The sequence below is a fragment of the Sinohyriopsis cumingii genome, chromosome 12, assembly GCF_028554795.1.
Source record: "Sinohyriopsis cumingii isolate HCF-2022 chromosome 12, ASM2855479v2, whole genome shotgun sequence".
Lineage (NCBI taxonomy): Eukaryota > Metazoa > Mollusca > Bivalvia > Unionida > Unionidae > Sinohyriopsis > Sinohyriopsis cumingii.
In genome coordinates this window covers 100,363,915-100,378,949 of record NC_142972.1, presented here as the reverse complement: position 1 = coordinate 100,378,949, position 15,035 = coordinate 100,363,915, and the positions used below count along the sequence as shown (strand labels likewise).

The 15,035-nt window shown below is 34.7% G+C and overlaps 1 protein-coding gene across 1 annotated transcript in view; it reads right to left on the bottom strand.

Moving 5' to 3' along the window:
* LOC149787092 (TPR and ankyrin repeat-containing protein 1-like) overlaps window positions 1-15,035 on the bottom strand; it is a 129,027-nt gene that overhangs the window by 77,854 nt on the left and 36,138 nt on the right. Inside the window, exons 11-13 of the mRNA XM_089976042.1 lie at window positions 11,435-11,590; window positions 8,182-8,909; window positions 6,791-6,995 (exon numbers count right to left, since the gene is read on the bottom strand). Coding sequence (XP_089832168.1) covers window positions 6,791-6,995; window positions 8,182-8,909; window positions 11,435-11,590 — 1,089 coding nt within the window. The remainder of the gene's footprint in view (window positions 1-6,790; window positions 6,996-8,181; window positions 8,910-11,434; window positions 11,591-15,035) is intronic.

Genomic DNA, 15,035 nt, shown 5'->3' with positions numbered 1-15,035 from the left:
ATAAGTAACACTTGAACATTAAGGTCTTTCTTTTATTTCAGCAAAGTTAAAAACCAACAAAATCTGCAATGACCCCCTAACTATGTAATCCAAATAATCGCATTTGTCTCGCTTAAGTTTACTGATTTATTTGTTGCGAAAAAATGTTTTGGGTTATAATGTGTTCTCCAGACATCTTGTGGTGAACAAGGGCAGAATTGTTAAAATTCTTAAAGCCTGCCACGAAAGGATTATTCACTTTTGCAGTCTTCACAACTGCACAATCAGAAGTCACAGTGATAATCCTAATGGATGTGCCGTATTCCAGTCAAGGGAATTATTTTCTCCATTTTTCATTAAAGTTCAATCCACAGTTACTCTTTTGTGTACTGCTTCTTTTACTTTCTTCGCTAATGATTTTTAGTGCACGAAGTTTTAATCTGAAGATTGCTTTCTAATGCAACAAGCATTGAGGTTAAACATCAAGATGACATCTTGCTGAGCTCAGTGGAAATCGTGTGAGAGAGCTTGTGAGATTAGGGGAAGCTACTCCGTCATAACACTGCCTATGCTAGTCTGGTTTCTTATTTCGTATGTTCTCTGCGTTGCACTCCGCTATATGAATAGAGGAGCGCAAAACAGGGAGTAAACAAAGCAGGGAACCAGTCAATGCCAATGCTCAAAGTATACACGATGCCACCCCTCATCCAATGCGCTGGATATTAAATGAATCCTGATCCCATTATTCAAATCCTCTGCATCAAAAAAAAATGCACTGCAACAAAATGTGTTCGTCAATTTTCTCCCGTGTGTGTCCCTGATGCACAAATGTGTGTAAAGGGAAACACTGATTAAAATGTGGCTTTTACAGTGTGAGTATAAAGCAATTTGATCTTCCAATACTGTTGGTATATCAATCTTTGATCTGCCCATGGCACATTAATACACATATATGTCGCTTACATATTCTTAAATCAGTGATGAATTTACACTAATGAATCATTATCAAAGTAAGAAAATAATGAATAATCCCCATTTTTTTCGATGAATTCAACATGGTACACAATTTCAGCTAAATCCTCTTTGTGTTCCCTTCTCTCTCTCTCTCTCTCTCTCTCTCTCTCTCTCTCAGATGCATAAGGAACAAAATATAGTGGAATCAGTGAAGTGAGAGAGAAAAAGGATTTGGGGCTGATGGAGCCCTCAAAACTGCACACCAAAGTTATCTGCAAGAAACTAATTTTTCCGAGTAAAATGTTTCTTCCGGAATTCTTACCCAATTAAAATACCATAGAAGTACTACTGCTACCTCGCAAATCCAGCCCTCCCAGATACTACTTTTAGCTAAAGGGAGCTACAAGTTGTCTGCCGACCTATATGGTGATCTCCCCTGCTGTATCAGACTAGGCGGCAAAGTCTAAGAATATGTCAGGTACTACTAAAGTGGAAGGCATGCTCTCTATGGATGTAACTGCAGGAAGACTGGGTGGGTGCAGGTGTAATATGACTGGGTAAATGTTCTCGAAGAAACATATTTTAGTAGGAAAATTTTGTTTCTTCTTCAAATACGTAACCCAATCATAATAACTTAGGAGAATAGGTAAGAGGTAGAGGGTGGTGCATCCTTGTACCATGAAGATACCATCTCCTGTCCTCTATGGTATTGGGACAGCTTCTAGGTAACCCAACTGGAGGGGACATCATCTGGCGGGGCATGGCTTCAAATAGTAGAAAAGTTGTCGTGAAGATGCATCTTTGGAAGCTGTCAATTGATCTGGAAGGGTGACCTGTTAAACTGTGAAGATAATTCCTACCAGATCAAACTGGGCCCTCTGGGATGACACATCTCATAGATAAAAGCTAAAGACTGTGGACTCCAATCTCTGTTCCACACCATGAATGATGTCAGTTAGAGAATAGTTTTGATCTGATGCTAGGATGGTGGCAACTGCTCAAACCTCATGAGCCAAAATGCATGATAAGTTCATCTGATCTAGAGTTATTTCACTATAAGCTGAGTGAATGACTTGTCACTCCAGGACAAAATAGTCTGTTTGATACATCCTCCTGTCCTTTTCTGAGAAGTAGAAAGTATCATGATCTCCCTTGACATAATGGCTCTGTTCTATATAAAGGTAGCACATGCAAACCCAGACTGGATCTTGTAGATCACTCTGCCTGACTGCCACATAGGTTGGCAGACATCTTTTAGTTCCCTTTAACTAAAAGTAGTATCTGGGAGGGCTTGATTTGCAAGGTAGTAGTAGTTCTCTTAAGGTATTATGATATGATTGGGTAATGTATTTGAAGAAGAACCTGGGTTGTCACAATGGCTAGGCATACACATTCTATGGGATTTCAATAGTGTTCATAATGCCGATTAAAAATATTTGCAATAGCCTGTCTAGACTGTATGGTACGATTTTTAGTTAGGAAGCACACACATTCTAAAACATTACGTATTAAAGACCAAAGCCATTTGAGAAAAGCCAAATTAATATACAGGATATCCAATAATAGTGCTCCTGAATAATTACAATCACAGTTCCAGTATAGGCTAGCTGGCAATACTCCCCACCTGCAATCCGTGTCTAACTATAAAATGTCCAAACCAAATAAGGAATTATTCAAAAAAGTTTCCAATACTCTGGAACTTTGTTCTGGAATAGTATTATAGCTGAGATTATAAATGCCCACTCCATTTCCCTCTTCCAAACCCACATATCAAGTGGCTTCAGAGATGCAGCTAAAATAAATAAATTCCTCTGTATAAGGGCCGCAAGGCAGATTAATTCTTCAGGTAATTATGTTACCCTCTTTAAATAAAGTAATTATTATTGTTATTATTATTCTATAATCTATTTAATGCTCTGTGTGTTTTGTTTTCTTCATATTTCATAAAACTTACTAAAAAGGTTCTAAAAACAGATTATTTAATACTATAATATCCAATGGCTGCCCCTCACCCACCCTACAGACTAATCAATCACCAACGTAACATAAGAATGTATCAACAAAAATGTATTTATGGTAAGCTTCCCCTACCACACCTCTCTCTTAGTTGGTCAATTATACCACTGTACCTCTCTCTCTCTCTCTCTCTAGACCTTTGCCTGAGTCATGTGTCATTGTCTCTGGACCTGTGAATAATGGTCAAATTTACAGTGAAATAGAGTAAAGGAAAGAAGAAAGATATAAATGGATAGAAAGAATGTTATGGTCAGTAGCAATGTTAATCATGTTAATTAAATGTTAATAATGACTTGATAAGCTGTAAATAAATTTAAATGTTCGAATTACCTCTTGCTGGTTCTTCATTTTGCTTACTTACATTTCCCCACTCATTTCAGTATCCTTGCCATTACGTGAATGGCTGTACATTTAGTTTCAAATTGCTCACCATGCTGTATTTGTAGTTTTCTTCATCTATAAATCATCATTGTGTCTTATATTTACTTAATATGAATGAAAATAGAAGTGCAAAAATGAAAAGAAGCAACTTATAAATTTGCAAAGAGGAATGTGATTAGCAACAAATGGCGAATAACTACATTTGGAAAAGGGCACATTGGTCAGGGACATGAACTGTTCATTCATGCAGTCATTACACAGTTGTCAATCTTAACTCCTTTGGAAAACAAGTATGTGTATTTGTATTTAAAATAGATATAAACAAGTAATGTACATATGCTGTATCTTTGATATATCACAATTTTTATAAATCTTTCATTAAAAGGAAACTCTGCAAGCTTAATTGCCATTTTAAATTTTTTTTATACATATGGTATATGAATGATACAGCATACATACTATATATATATATATATATATATATATATATATATATATATATATATATATATATATATATATATATGGACATAGACAACTAATTCATTGCATTAATATTCAACTATATATTTGTGCTTAAATCATGTGTAAATCATTTCAATGACCTATTCATGAAGAAACATTTTAAAATGATGAATCATCTAGTTTGCTGATAGTAAAATAAACAGAGCTTGAGAAATAAATTTAAACCAGAGAAATGAATCAAAGTCAATGTTATACATATATATATACATATATATACATATATATATATATATATATATATATATATATATATATATCAATCAATCAGTGACCTACATTTGTGGAGAAAGTGGATGTAGCCCCTCACCAAGTATCAAAATTCCGGGTATGACAGTGTGCAAAATGTCTAAATGTCAACATAATCTAAAACTTGAAATAAACTGACTTGTTTTCTCACAAATCATGTACTTAACCTATGCAAAATTAGACTAATGGACAAACACCAAAACCACAATCATACATGCCAACCCATGGCAAGGAAAAAACTGCAATCCAGGTGGACAAAAAGAGTAATCTGATCAGAAAAAGAGCAATCCACAAAACATAGTAAAATTCAATAACAATATGTACAAAATGATTTATTAATCCCTTCTGGTCTCTTAACATCAATTATTGCTTCACATCAATTATTGCTTCATATTTTCATATATAGCACTTTGAGCTTTAAAAAGCAACAGTCTCTCATATTGCATTTCAAAACACTTTGTACCAGCTGAGATTATGAATGTTTTACAAACCAGTGGAGAACCAAGTGCTGGATTACAGAGCCTGGATCTGAATTCAGTTTTTATTTTTTGTTAACAATACTGAACAATCTCTCACAGTCAGCATTAGAATGGTAAAGAACCAATATTCCTTTCATAACCTGACAAAGAAGAGGAAATATATATATATCTTCCAGTTACTGGAACATTTAGCTGGGAAATAAGGAGCCATTGCACCTCAGCTCTGTCCGCATGAAGTACACTCTCAGGTAGAATGCCAACTTGATACTCCAGGGGTTCTCCTTCTAATTTACGAGCAGCCTTTCCTGTATCATATGACAGGGATAACCTGATATGTACAATGATGGAGACATTTTTCAAAATACAGAATGCAACTCCTTTATGAATTCCAGTCATCACTGATGCATAATCAGCTGAAAACTCTATACAGTTCTGCCAACTTATGTTTATTCAAAGCATTATCAAGCAAATAAAAAATGTTTTCTCCAGTGGAATCTACTGTTAATTCTGGAAATGAAAGAAGAGCATTCTGACTTTGTCCTTTTTGTTGTCAAAGTCTCTTACACAGACCAAGTACATCTTTTTGTATCATAATCACTGCTCCTGTCTGTTGCAATACTAAATGGCCCAATTTTCATGGCTTCTGCAATTTTAAGCAAAATATCTTCTGCTAAACACCTAACAATATTAGATGATTTTGTTCTTGCAGATGCATATTTTCTGCAATTTTGGAACATAGTCTTCTACTTCTAGGGGTAGTCTATTAGGTGTGCATGTGTGTGTGTGTGTGTGATATGGATTTTTAACACAGCTTTAAAAAATTTTCAGTGATATCTCTACGATGTCTGCAGTGTGACAGTTTATAGTGATGTCTAGCACTGGGGGATCATGCCATAGACATGTAGCATGATGTCCCACCCAGTCACATTATCCTGACACCAGGCCAACCAATCCTAACACTAACCTCTTAATGTTGAGCGCCAAGCGAGGCAGCTGTTAGTACCATTTTTGTAAGTCTTTGGTATGACTCGGCCGGGGATTGAACCCATGACCTCCCGCATCCGAGGTGGATGCTCTAACCACTAGGCCACCTGAACGGTTTAGAACTAGGTAAATAATGCCTCTGCATTTGATAGTTTTGCTTTAAAAAAAGTTACAAGTTACCTTAGTATTGGAGTTTGTAAAACAAGCTAATTCAAGGTTTCTTTGTTTTACCATCATGACCAATATTAAAATCCTTTCTACACAGTCTGCAGTGGGCATGAAGTTGCCCTAGAATAGAACGTTGTATTGTGTATAATTCATGTATTCATCTTTGAATCATTTTTTTGTCTTTTTCTAATCCATCTGTGAAGTTATTTGAAACACATTTTTGCTCTATTACATGCATCGACTAGAATAAATCTGACTTGACTTTTTGCTCCAAATACCTACAGACTGGTTCTGTATCAGGTATGAATTAAAACAAAGAATCTTCAAGCAAAGATTAAAAATTAGAAAACCAGTCTGTTGTCTCCTAACTAAGCCATACAATGCTATAAATAGAAACTGAGGTCAAAAGTTTGAAAGTAAAACCAGCATGTTTCTTGGGTATAGGGCAGCTGCTATAAATAGAACATAATACTGTTAGGAAAGTGCATGCAAGGCTATGGACAAGCATACTCTTATGTCATAGTTACAGAGAAGCTCTCTTTTCTAGAATATGGTCTGAAAGATTAATGGGACATTAATAAAAATAAGAAAACAAATTATTACATTTTTGGGGAGGGGGACATACCGACAACACTTAATCTGAATCCGTTTATGCACAAGGCGTAATTTAGTGACAAAAAAGAATAATGATTATGCCAAAAGCGTAATGGTTGGCATTTATGCTGTTATTCCTACATAACAGAACTTGCTATCAGACAGTTTTGCGATATGAGGAACAGCTATTATTATCCTCATCTTCTGCTGCCAATCCCTCTCATTATATCCAAATCCTATGTTCCCAGTTTTCAAGTTAAAGGCAAAACAAAAATCTTCAGAAAACATTCCTGATATATCAGAAAGAAGATTGACTTTGTAAATTATCACAATCTGTGACCAAAATATAGATTATCACTGGATAAGAACTGCTTACATTTGATATTGTGCATCATTGCAGGAAAAGCAAAAGCAACAGGTCACCATACAATTTATATGGTTACAAATATTTAGAAACAAAATACCTTTAGACACCTTGGCCTCATAAAGCAGCAGACCTGACGGCACTCCACTCAGTGGTTTGCACAGGTGTGGACTCCATTCACCATTAGCCAAGAGACGAAAACTTTCAACAATCCTCTTCTTCATGAGAGATTGTATACACTTGTCACACAACTTTTTCCATACATCTTCTGTACATTCTACCTCCCATGGCAAACCATCAAACACCTGAAATCAACATGCAAATGACAAATTGGAAAACAACTGAACTAAATGAAAGAAGGAAGAGAAAGCCAATGCTGCACACAAAACACTGATGGCAATAACGTTGGAATGCTAAATATATACTAGCACAGAAATGATGGTGAATTTCCCTCAAACAAATATTAATGTATAATAATCTTCTTTATTAATCATTAATGTAAAGTGAACACATATTTTCATATCTATTAAGGAATCAAATAAATTACATTGAATAGGAACATTATTGTTATCAAGCCAATCTATTTGTTGTAAGATAACTTCACAAATAGTTTAAATATGTAATCAAAACAGCATCTTTTACTTCATAATAATATTTACTTCACTATATCAAATATGGAGATCTTGTCTCCCATTCAGTGGTCATGGAAGAATGCTAGCCGATTCAGACTCTGACTGACTCAAACCTAATGCCAGGCTGACTGAAATATTATATTACAAAGAAAAATGATAAAACGTGCAAACATCTTTAATTTTGTGGTTATTTCTGATTACTGAGGACCAGTAGCATTTTCACACAATATATATATATATATATATATATATATATAAATATACACAAACACACACACATATATATACACACACACATATATACACATACATACATACGCTTGGGCCTGAATCCAGATCAAGTTTCCAATGGTGCTTGCTCATGGGGAAGTCCAAAAGTCAAAACTACTGACAGCTAGAGAGACACTATACTAAGGTCATAATGCTTTATGTATTGCAATTTTACTTGCTACATGACATAATACCAGTACATTCATTTATGATGTGTCTATTTCTTTTCTCTTCTATTTATCTAGCTGAGAGATCAACATCTTTGTCTATGCATATTATTAGATAACTTTGGTCTTCAGAATTATCTGTTAATGTGCCAAACATCATGATAAAATTTAAATAAAAAAGTCATTCATCTGTACAAAGTAACACAGTTTCAAGAAAACATTACATATTGTATTTTACCTTATTATATCAACTTTTGTTGTGAAAATTTTTTTGTACTAATGGACATGTTCCAACCCTTCAAAGTTGAATTTTCCAGTCAGTTTGCCTTGGGCAAAGAGACTTCTATCAAATGTGTCCAACCCTGACATGTATTTTATATTTGTTGGTTTTAATGGCACTTCTGACACAATACTGACTATACCTTTGCGTCAATTGTTATCTCTTCTGTTTCGTCCTCTTCAGTCCTCCCTTCCTCTGCTTTCATACCAACAGTACCAAATGTATCCTCTGGTTTTGTCTCCCTTGCATTCAGTTGCTCTTCATTCTTTTTGCATAAAGATTCAGCAGTTTCCTCAAACTTTTGTTCTGTGGGTGCACTTGTCTGTTCTGTCTCAAGATTTGCCAGTGTTGAGCACTCCTGATGCTTTTGTGTTGCACCTGGAGAGGAGGGTTTTACAGTTGACAAAGAAAATACAGGTGATTTGGAATCTTTCAAAAGTTCGATCTTTTCTTTGATTCTGTTTCTTAGCTCTTCTCTTTCTGTGGAAGGATTTATTGCTTTTCTAACGTTTCTAATTGTTTCATCCCCTGTTTTTTCATTGACAAAACTCAATTTATCAATGGGTATCTTTTTCACCTTGGACACATCTGTAGTTGCAACCATTCTAAGGAACTGTTTCCTTCGATCTTTTTCTTCAGTTATGTAATCGACTGGCAATTTTCCATCTAAATTGCGGACACTGGATGTTAGTTTGCGTTTACACAGTGTTTCTATGACTTTTAACGCTGTACTGCTGAATGTGCATTTTGCCAGTAGATGAAATAAGCTATCTCCATTGGCATCATCTACTCGTGAAGGATCTAGGCAAGCAAACTTCACTGGGTCAGTGTCAAACATACACAGCAATGTCTCAAACAAGGTGAGACTATCTGAAATGATGATACATATATATATATATATATATATATATATATATATATATATATATATATATATATATCTATATATATATATATATATATATATATATATATATATATATATATATATATATATATATATATAATGTTTGTGTTGCAGCCAGGAAGGGACAAAATGATCTCATCAGGCCACCCAGTTTCCCCAAAAGTGGTATTACTTTTCACCTTTTTTCCTGGTAACAAATGAGTCAGACATGGGCTAAAAATATTCCACCTATGACATATCAATATATTTTGTTTCCAACTTTAACGAAAATGTCACTGATGAAAGCAAAACAGAAATAAATTTATTTATTTGTCGATAAACCCACCCAGTTTTATAAGAGACATCTTTGTTAACACATTAACCCCTGGCAACGTGATAACTCATCATACTTTACCTCCCTCATCTCCCGAGTGACTCGATAACGTGGCTGAGTTTACCTAGCTTGCATCCCAAGCACCACATTTGAGAGGCATTATTTGCCATGGCCTGTATCCTGCACGATGAGTTAAATTAGCACAAACCATTAGTTGATTAAAAGCCATTTCCTAATTTTGCAGGCAGTTTAACCAATACAATTTTATTTTTATTTCAGCTGATTGTAAATGAGACCAATCTCTATGCAAGACGAAAGCAGGAGGAGAAAGAAGACCCAAACTGGAGAGATGTTACAGAGAGAGAAATTAAAGCATGGATGGGGATGAGAGTTTTTATGAGTATTCTTCAGCTCCCTGAGACAGCCATGTACTGGTCAACAGATGCCCTATTTGGAAGCCTAAGTATTAGAAGAATAATGAAGAGAGATAGGTTTGATAAAATATCACAGTATTTTCATATAAATGATAGTTGTCGAAATCTTCCCAGGCTTCAACCAGGTCAAGACAAGCTGCATCATGTGAGGCCAGTGTATGATGCCATTCAAAACAGCTGCTTAGAAAACTACAATCCTCATCAAAATGTAAGTGTAGATGAAGCCATGATAAAATTTCGAGGTAGGTTATCTTTTCGCCAGTATGTACCAGCCAAGCCGACAAAGTATGGAATCAAGGTGTGGATGAGGGCTGACGCAACGAATGGCTACACCAATGAATTTCAAGTCTATACAGGTAAGGACGCAGGTACCAGAGAAGTTGAATTAGCAACACGTGTCGTTATGGACCTAACAGAAAAGATTTGGGAAAGAAACCACATAGTAAATGTAGACAATTATTTCACCAGTCAAGATTTATTCGAGAAGCTTCTACAGAAAGGTATGTATGCACACGGAACCATAAGATCTAACAAAAGAGGATATCCTACACAGCATCTTAATAAATGAGACAAGAAGCACATCTACGCTCTATCAACAGCAGAAGATCCAGCAGCCATACAGAGGACAGTACAGCGCAAATCCAAAAATGGACAAATCAGGGACATCAGAGCGCCATCTATCATGCCAGAGTACAACAATAACATGAAGGGAGTGAATACGGCAGACCAGCTGAGAACACAGTACAGTACATACAGAGCAGCCAAAAACTGTTGGTTGTAACTGTTTTGGTTTTTGTTTGATATTGCAGTCACCAATAAATTCATACTAATGAGAAAATGAGAACATCATGTCAAGTGGAGCAAGAACAGACGGATAAAAGCACATAGATTAGTTGATTTTAATATGACTCTGGCAAAATTACTTATTGGAGACTACCATGAAAGTGATATAGCAGTACTAGCTACAAACACAGGAGGCCACTATCCTAAGAATGGTGAAAAGAGGGGAAGATGTCGACAATGCAGTAAACAAAAGTGACGCCGTGAAGTTTTGAATAAGTGTATTCATTGTAATATTCATTTGTGTGTGGATTGTTTTAAACCAGATCATGTAGATTTTTTGAAGAATCATTAAATAAATGTTTGAGAAATAAATTTTATTAGCATGAGTGTCCATAATTCAAGGTTTGTTAAATGTTTTATTAGTTTTTAAATTTTCAGTGAGAATTCTAAGGAAGAACAATAGAGCAAGGAAAATATGTCCATCTGTATACAGTATTCACGGGATATTAAGTTTACAAGAGAGATGACAAGTGGATTTTCAGTGTACATAAAATAGATTTCATGTGTTGATAGTGTTAATAATTCTGTGTGAATTCATAATGAATTATTTGTGGCAAGAGAAGCAAACTGGTAAGTACATCATTTGTTTTCACCTTTATGCATGAGTTTTATTTCTGCATGTAGCATGAAATTTATACCATTATGTGTGTAATTTTACTGAGAACTGCTGTGCCAATTTCAGCTTAATTAAATGAATACAAATAAAATAATAACAAATTTATTGCAAGTAGCCCCCTCTATATGCTGCAAGAGACTGCCCAGCTGTTTGGCTCAGGGGTTAATGTGTTAATATGCCTACCCTCAACTTTCTGATAAATTTGCTGACTGACCATATGGTCACATCATGGAATAAATATTGTATCTTGATGTTATAAAACACTTTGAATAGTATACCCACCTTTATCTTTTTCAAGAACAATTCTTAGGGCAGCATGTAAAGGCGTATCCCCATCAGTAAGGGAGAGTACAGATGGGTTAGCATCTCTCTTCAACAGCTCAACAATAACTTTGAAATGACCTTGGCTAACAGCTGCTTGAACAGCATTGATTCCACCTGCAAGATAAGATAAAAAAGATTACAGCTTTGTGTGGCTAAAGTTATATGTTTTGTAAGTTATATACAAGTTTTCATGAAAAACTTAGTGTTCCAAAACTGGTATTCTGGAATATAACTTTGTATGCCCAAGCATAAACAATGTCAAAGCATATTTCCTCTGAGATTAATTCTCTTTATAACTAGTAAAATTCTGGAGGAATCTGTCTCTTTGCATGAGTAGAGTTGTTGTTTTGGGGTTTTATGCCATTTCTCACTGCAAGATAGACTATACATGGTGGCTAGTATAACTGATGGAGGAAGAGCTAGGGAAAACCTTTGTAAGAAACACCAACCCAAAAGGAAGCTACTGACAGAGATTCGAACCCATACAGGGTGAGATGGCAGTGATTGGTAAAGGCCTGCACCTTAGACTAAATGGCCACTAGAAGTCCCCTCACACGAGTAGAGTAAAACATGTTAAGTAAAATTGAAATGTATGGACAGTTCAAACATATTCTATTAAGAATTACTTTGCAGTGAATAAGTGATACTGGTTCCAGATATAACTTGGAAACTCAAAGAAAAGATAATGAAATTTTTGTTAATTCTGAAAATCATATGCTAATACAAAAGAACTTTAAGTACATATGGTAATAGTTTGATTAGATGAAAAGCTGAGCTGTTATGTCAAACAATACTGCCATGAATGAACATACATGTTAGCAAGAATTATGAACAAAGAAAGCAGTCATAATGGGCATTTTTCCCTCTCAAGTTCAGCTAAATTTACTCTCTGAAAACTGACCAACAAGCACCGACCTGAAATCACATATCAAATCTGAGATATTATAATGATAAAATCATTAAATTTAACAAAGATCTAGTCAGGTATATTTTGAGCAGGTATTTCACGGGTTAAAACGATAACATTTCATCTTGAACCAATTTTTCATAATCATGTGACTTCATGCATATAGAAAAGGAACTTGATCAGGAATGGCTTCATATTTACATGTTTTCTCCCAGGTAACAAAGTAGAAATGCATGCAACAACAAATGTCAATGCAGCTTATGGTAGATGTAGTACAACTGATGTAACAATAAATAACTACAGCCCATTTATGGTGTTTAATATTGCACCATTTGATATCAATACTTTACTTTTCCTTTTCTTGCTAAATTAATATAATACTTACACTAGTAAGTAGCAAATATATTTCATATTTTTATTGGCACCAGCATTAGAAAAAACAAAACTGACAAATTTCAGGAAACATTCTTTTTTCAATACCTTACTCATTACATTTATTATCTTTAGGGCCATTCCATTAAAGCATACATGGGACCCAGGGATGGCACTTTGAAAGGGGGGTACTCAGCCATAGATGCAATTAGAATTTTCTGATCACTTTAACTTGAACTCTGTGAAATCAAAGTACCCTGGCATATATTTTTTTGTGAAAAACTGTCTTCCCTGGGTATCATGAATGTTTAAATGGAACAGCCTTTATTACTGCTTGTTCTTATGACCCTGATCAATCTGCTACAAATTTGTATGCTCATTGCAATGGCTGCCATAAAACTAGAGTTGAAAAGGCCCACACTGAAAACTGTTTCTGGATAAATGAGGAGTAAAAGCTGTGTAGCAAACTTTTGTAATCTGTTATTGATATATCTGTTATGACTATATAAAACTGTAAACATACATAATTCCACCTGCACCAACCAGAAAGAAAAAACAAGGAAATTAAATAAGGAAGGCAAATAAAACCCTTTCAATATGTTTAAATTTCAAGAAAATTTTATTTAACAAAACTGTGGATGTTTAAACATTGCCACCATCAAAACTTAAGATACATATTGCAATTTTGTCTACTACAATCAGTCAGTCATGTGTTTGGATCAAGTACTGATAATACATGCCTTTACACAAACAACATAGTTTTAAAACGAAGTCTTATTAGCTCAACAAGAGATTTTCTTTCATTAGCTTTCTGGTGCTTTACTGACCACCACCCATCCAAAGATCACAAAACTGAACAACTGTTTTACCTGGCCCTTTGTAGCCCACAGTGCGGGATTACACATTGGAGAGGAGCTCCTAACGGTGAAAAAAGTTATATATATAAATTTATATATATATATATATATATATATATATATATATATATATATATATATATATATATATATATATATATATAATCACAGACCTTTAATTTTCCTGGTGCAACAAGGCATTTTGGCCAACTCTATAGTCACACACATGAACCTGCTGTTCGCAATATATTTGTTAAATAATTGAAATGCCAGTAGTGGTACCGGAAAGTAACATTTCCATTGGACAGAATGTTACCACGTGATCAAAACAAATTGCGTTCATTTCTGTATGAACTGTAAGGAGAACTACTTTTCCACTTCTATAAATAGAGTCACATGTACAGCATAAGATAAACACCGCCAGGTAATGCAGACATGAAGTAAGCATTAAAGAAGAACAAAATTCTAACAAAGAAACAAAAAATAACTGAAAAAATGTGGCTTCCATTGGTTGAAGGACTGGTATTATGATGACCTTTTTGCGATCAAGCTAGACATCCCAAGTGCTATAAATAGCTATGTAACAGAAAAACCAAAAACATTTATTGCTACGCTCAATTAAGATTTCTGTTTTTTTAATGATGCAAACAAAATAACATAACAAATAATTAAAATTTCAATTATAAGAGTTTAACGTTTTTTTCTGAGTTCATCGTGGTATAAACTGTCAGTTGCCGACTCACACAGCTTACATAACGGGCATTATTTGCTGTGTGAGTCGGCAACTGACAGTTTATACCACGATGAACTCAGAAAAAACAACATTAAACTCTTACTTAAAAGATGTCTGGACCATAGATCACATCAGGTGATAGAAGCAAATCATAAGTTTTTCACCATAGTTTCTTTTTCCTTTCCATTTGCTAATAATACTTATCTATGCAGTGTTTCTATCACCAAACATGCTGCCACATTTGCATTATAAATCCACTAAGATAAAGTTCATCAGTTTGTTGAAAGAATCCTGTTTTGTTGATACTGATTTCTTTTCAATTTACTTTCCACTTCTTGACTGCTGGCAACAGATCAAAGTCTTTTATATCAATATCAACAAGATTTATTCTCAGAATAGAATACTAACACTCAGCATGCATCACAGCTTAGTTTGATCAAATTTGAAAATCTGCAATCATTTACTACACACTTGACACCGAAAGTACATGTGAAATCTGCATGATACAAATCACATTCAGGTAGTGTCCTTTCATTGTCATCAATTATGCTGCTGATAGTCCTCTGTAATTACTGTACACTCTTTTGTATTGCTGACTGCATCACTGCTCTCTCTTTGTTTGCTTAACAGTGATCTACAGGGACTTATATTCTTGTTTACAATTTACTGATATATAATACCCATCCAATA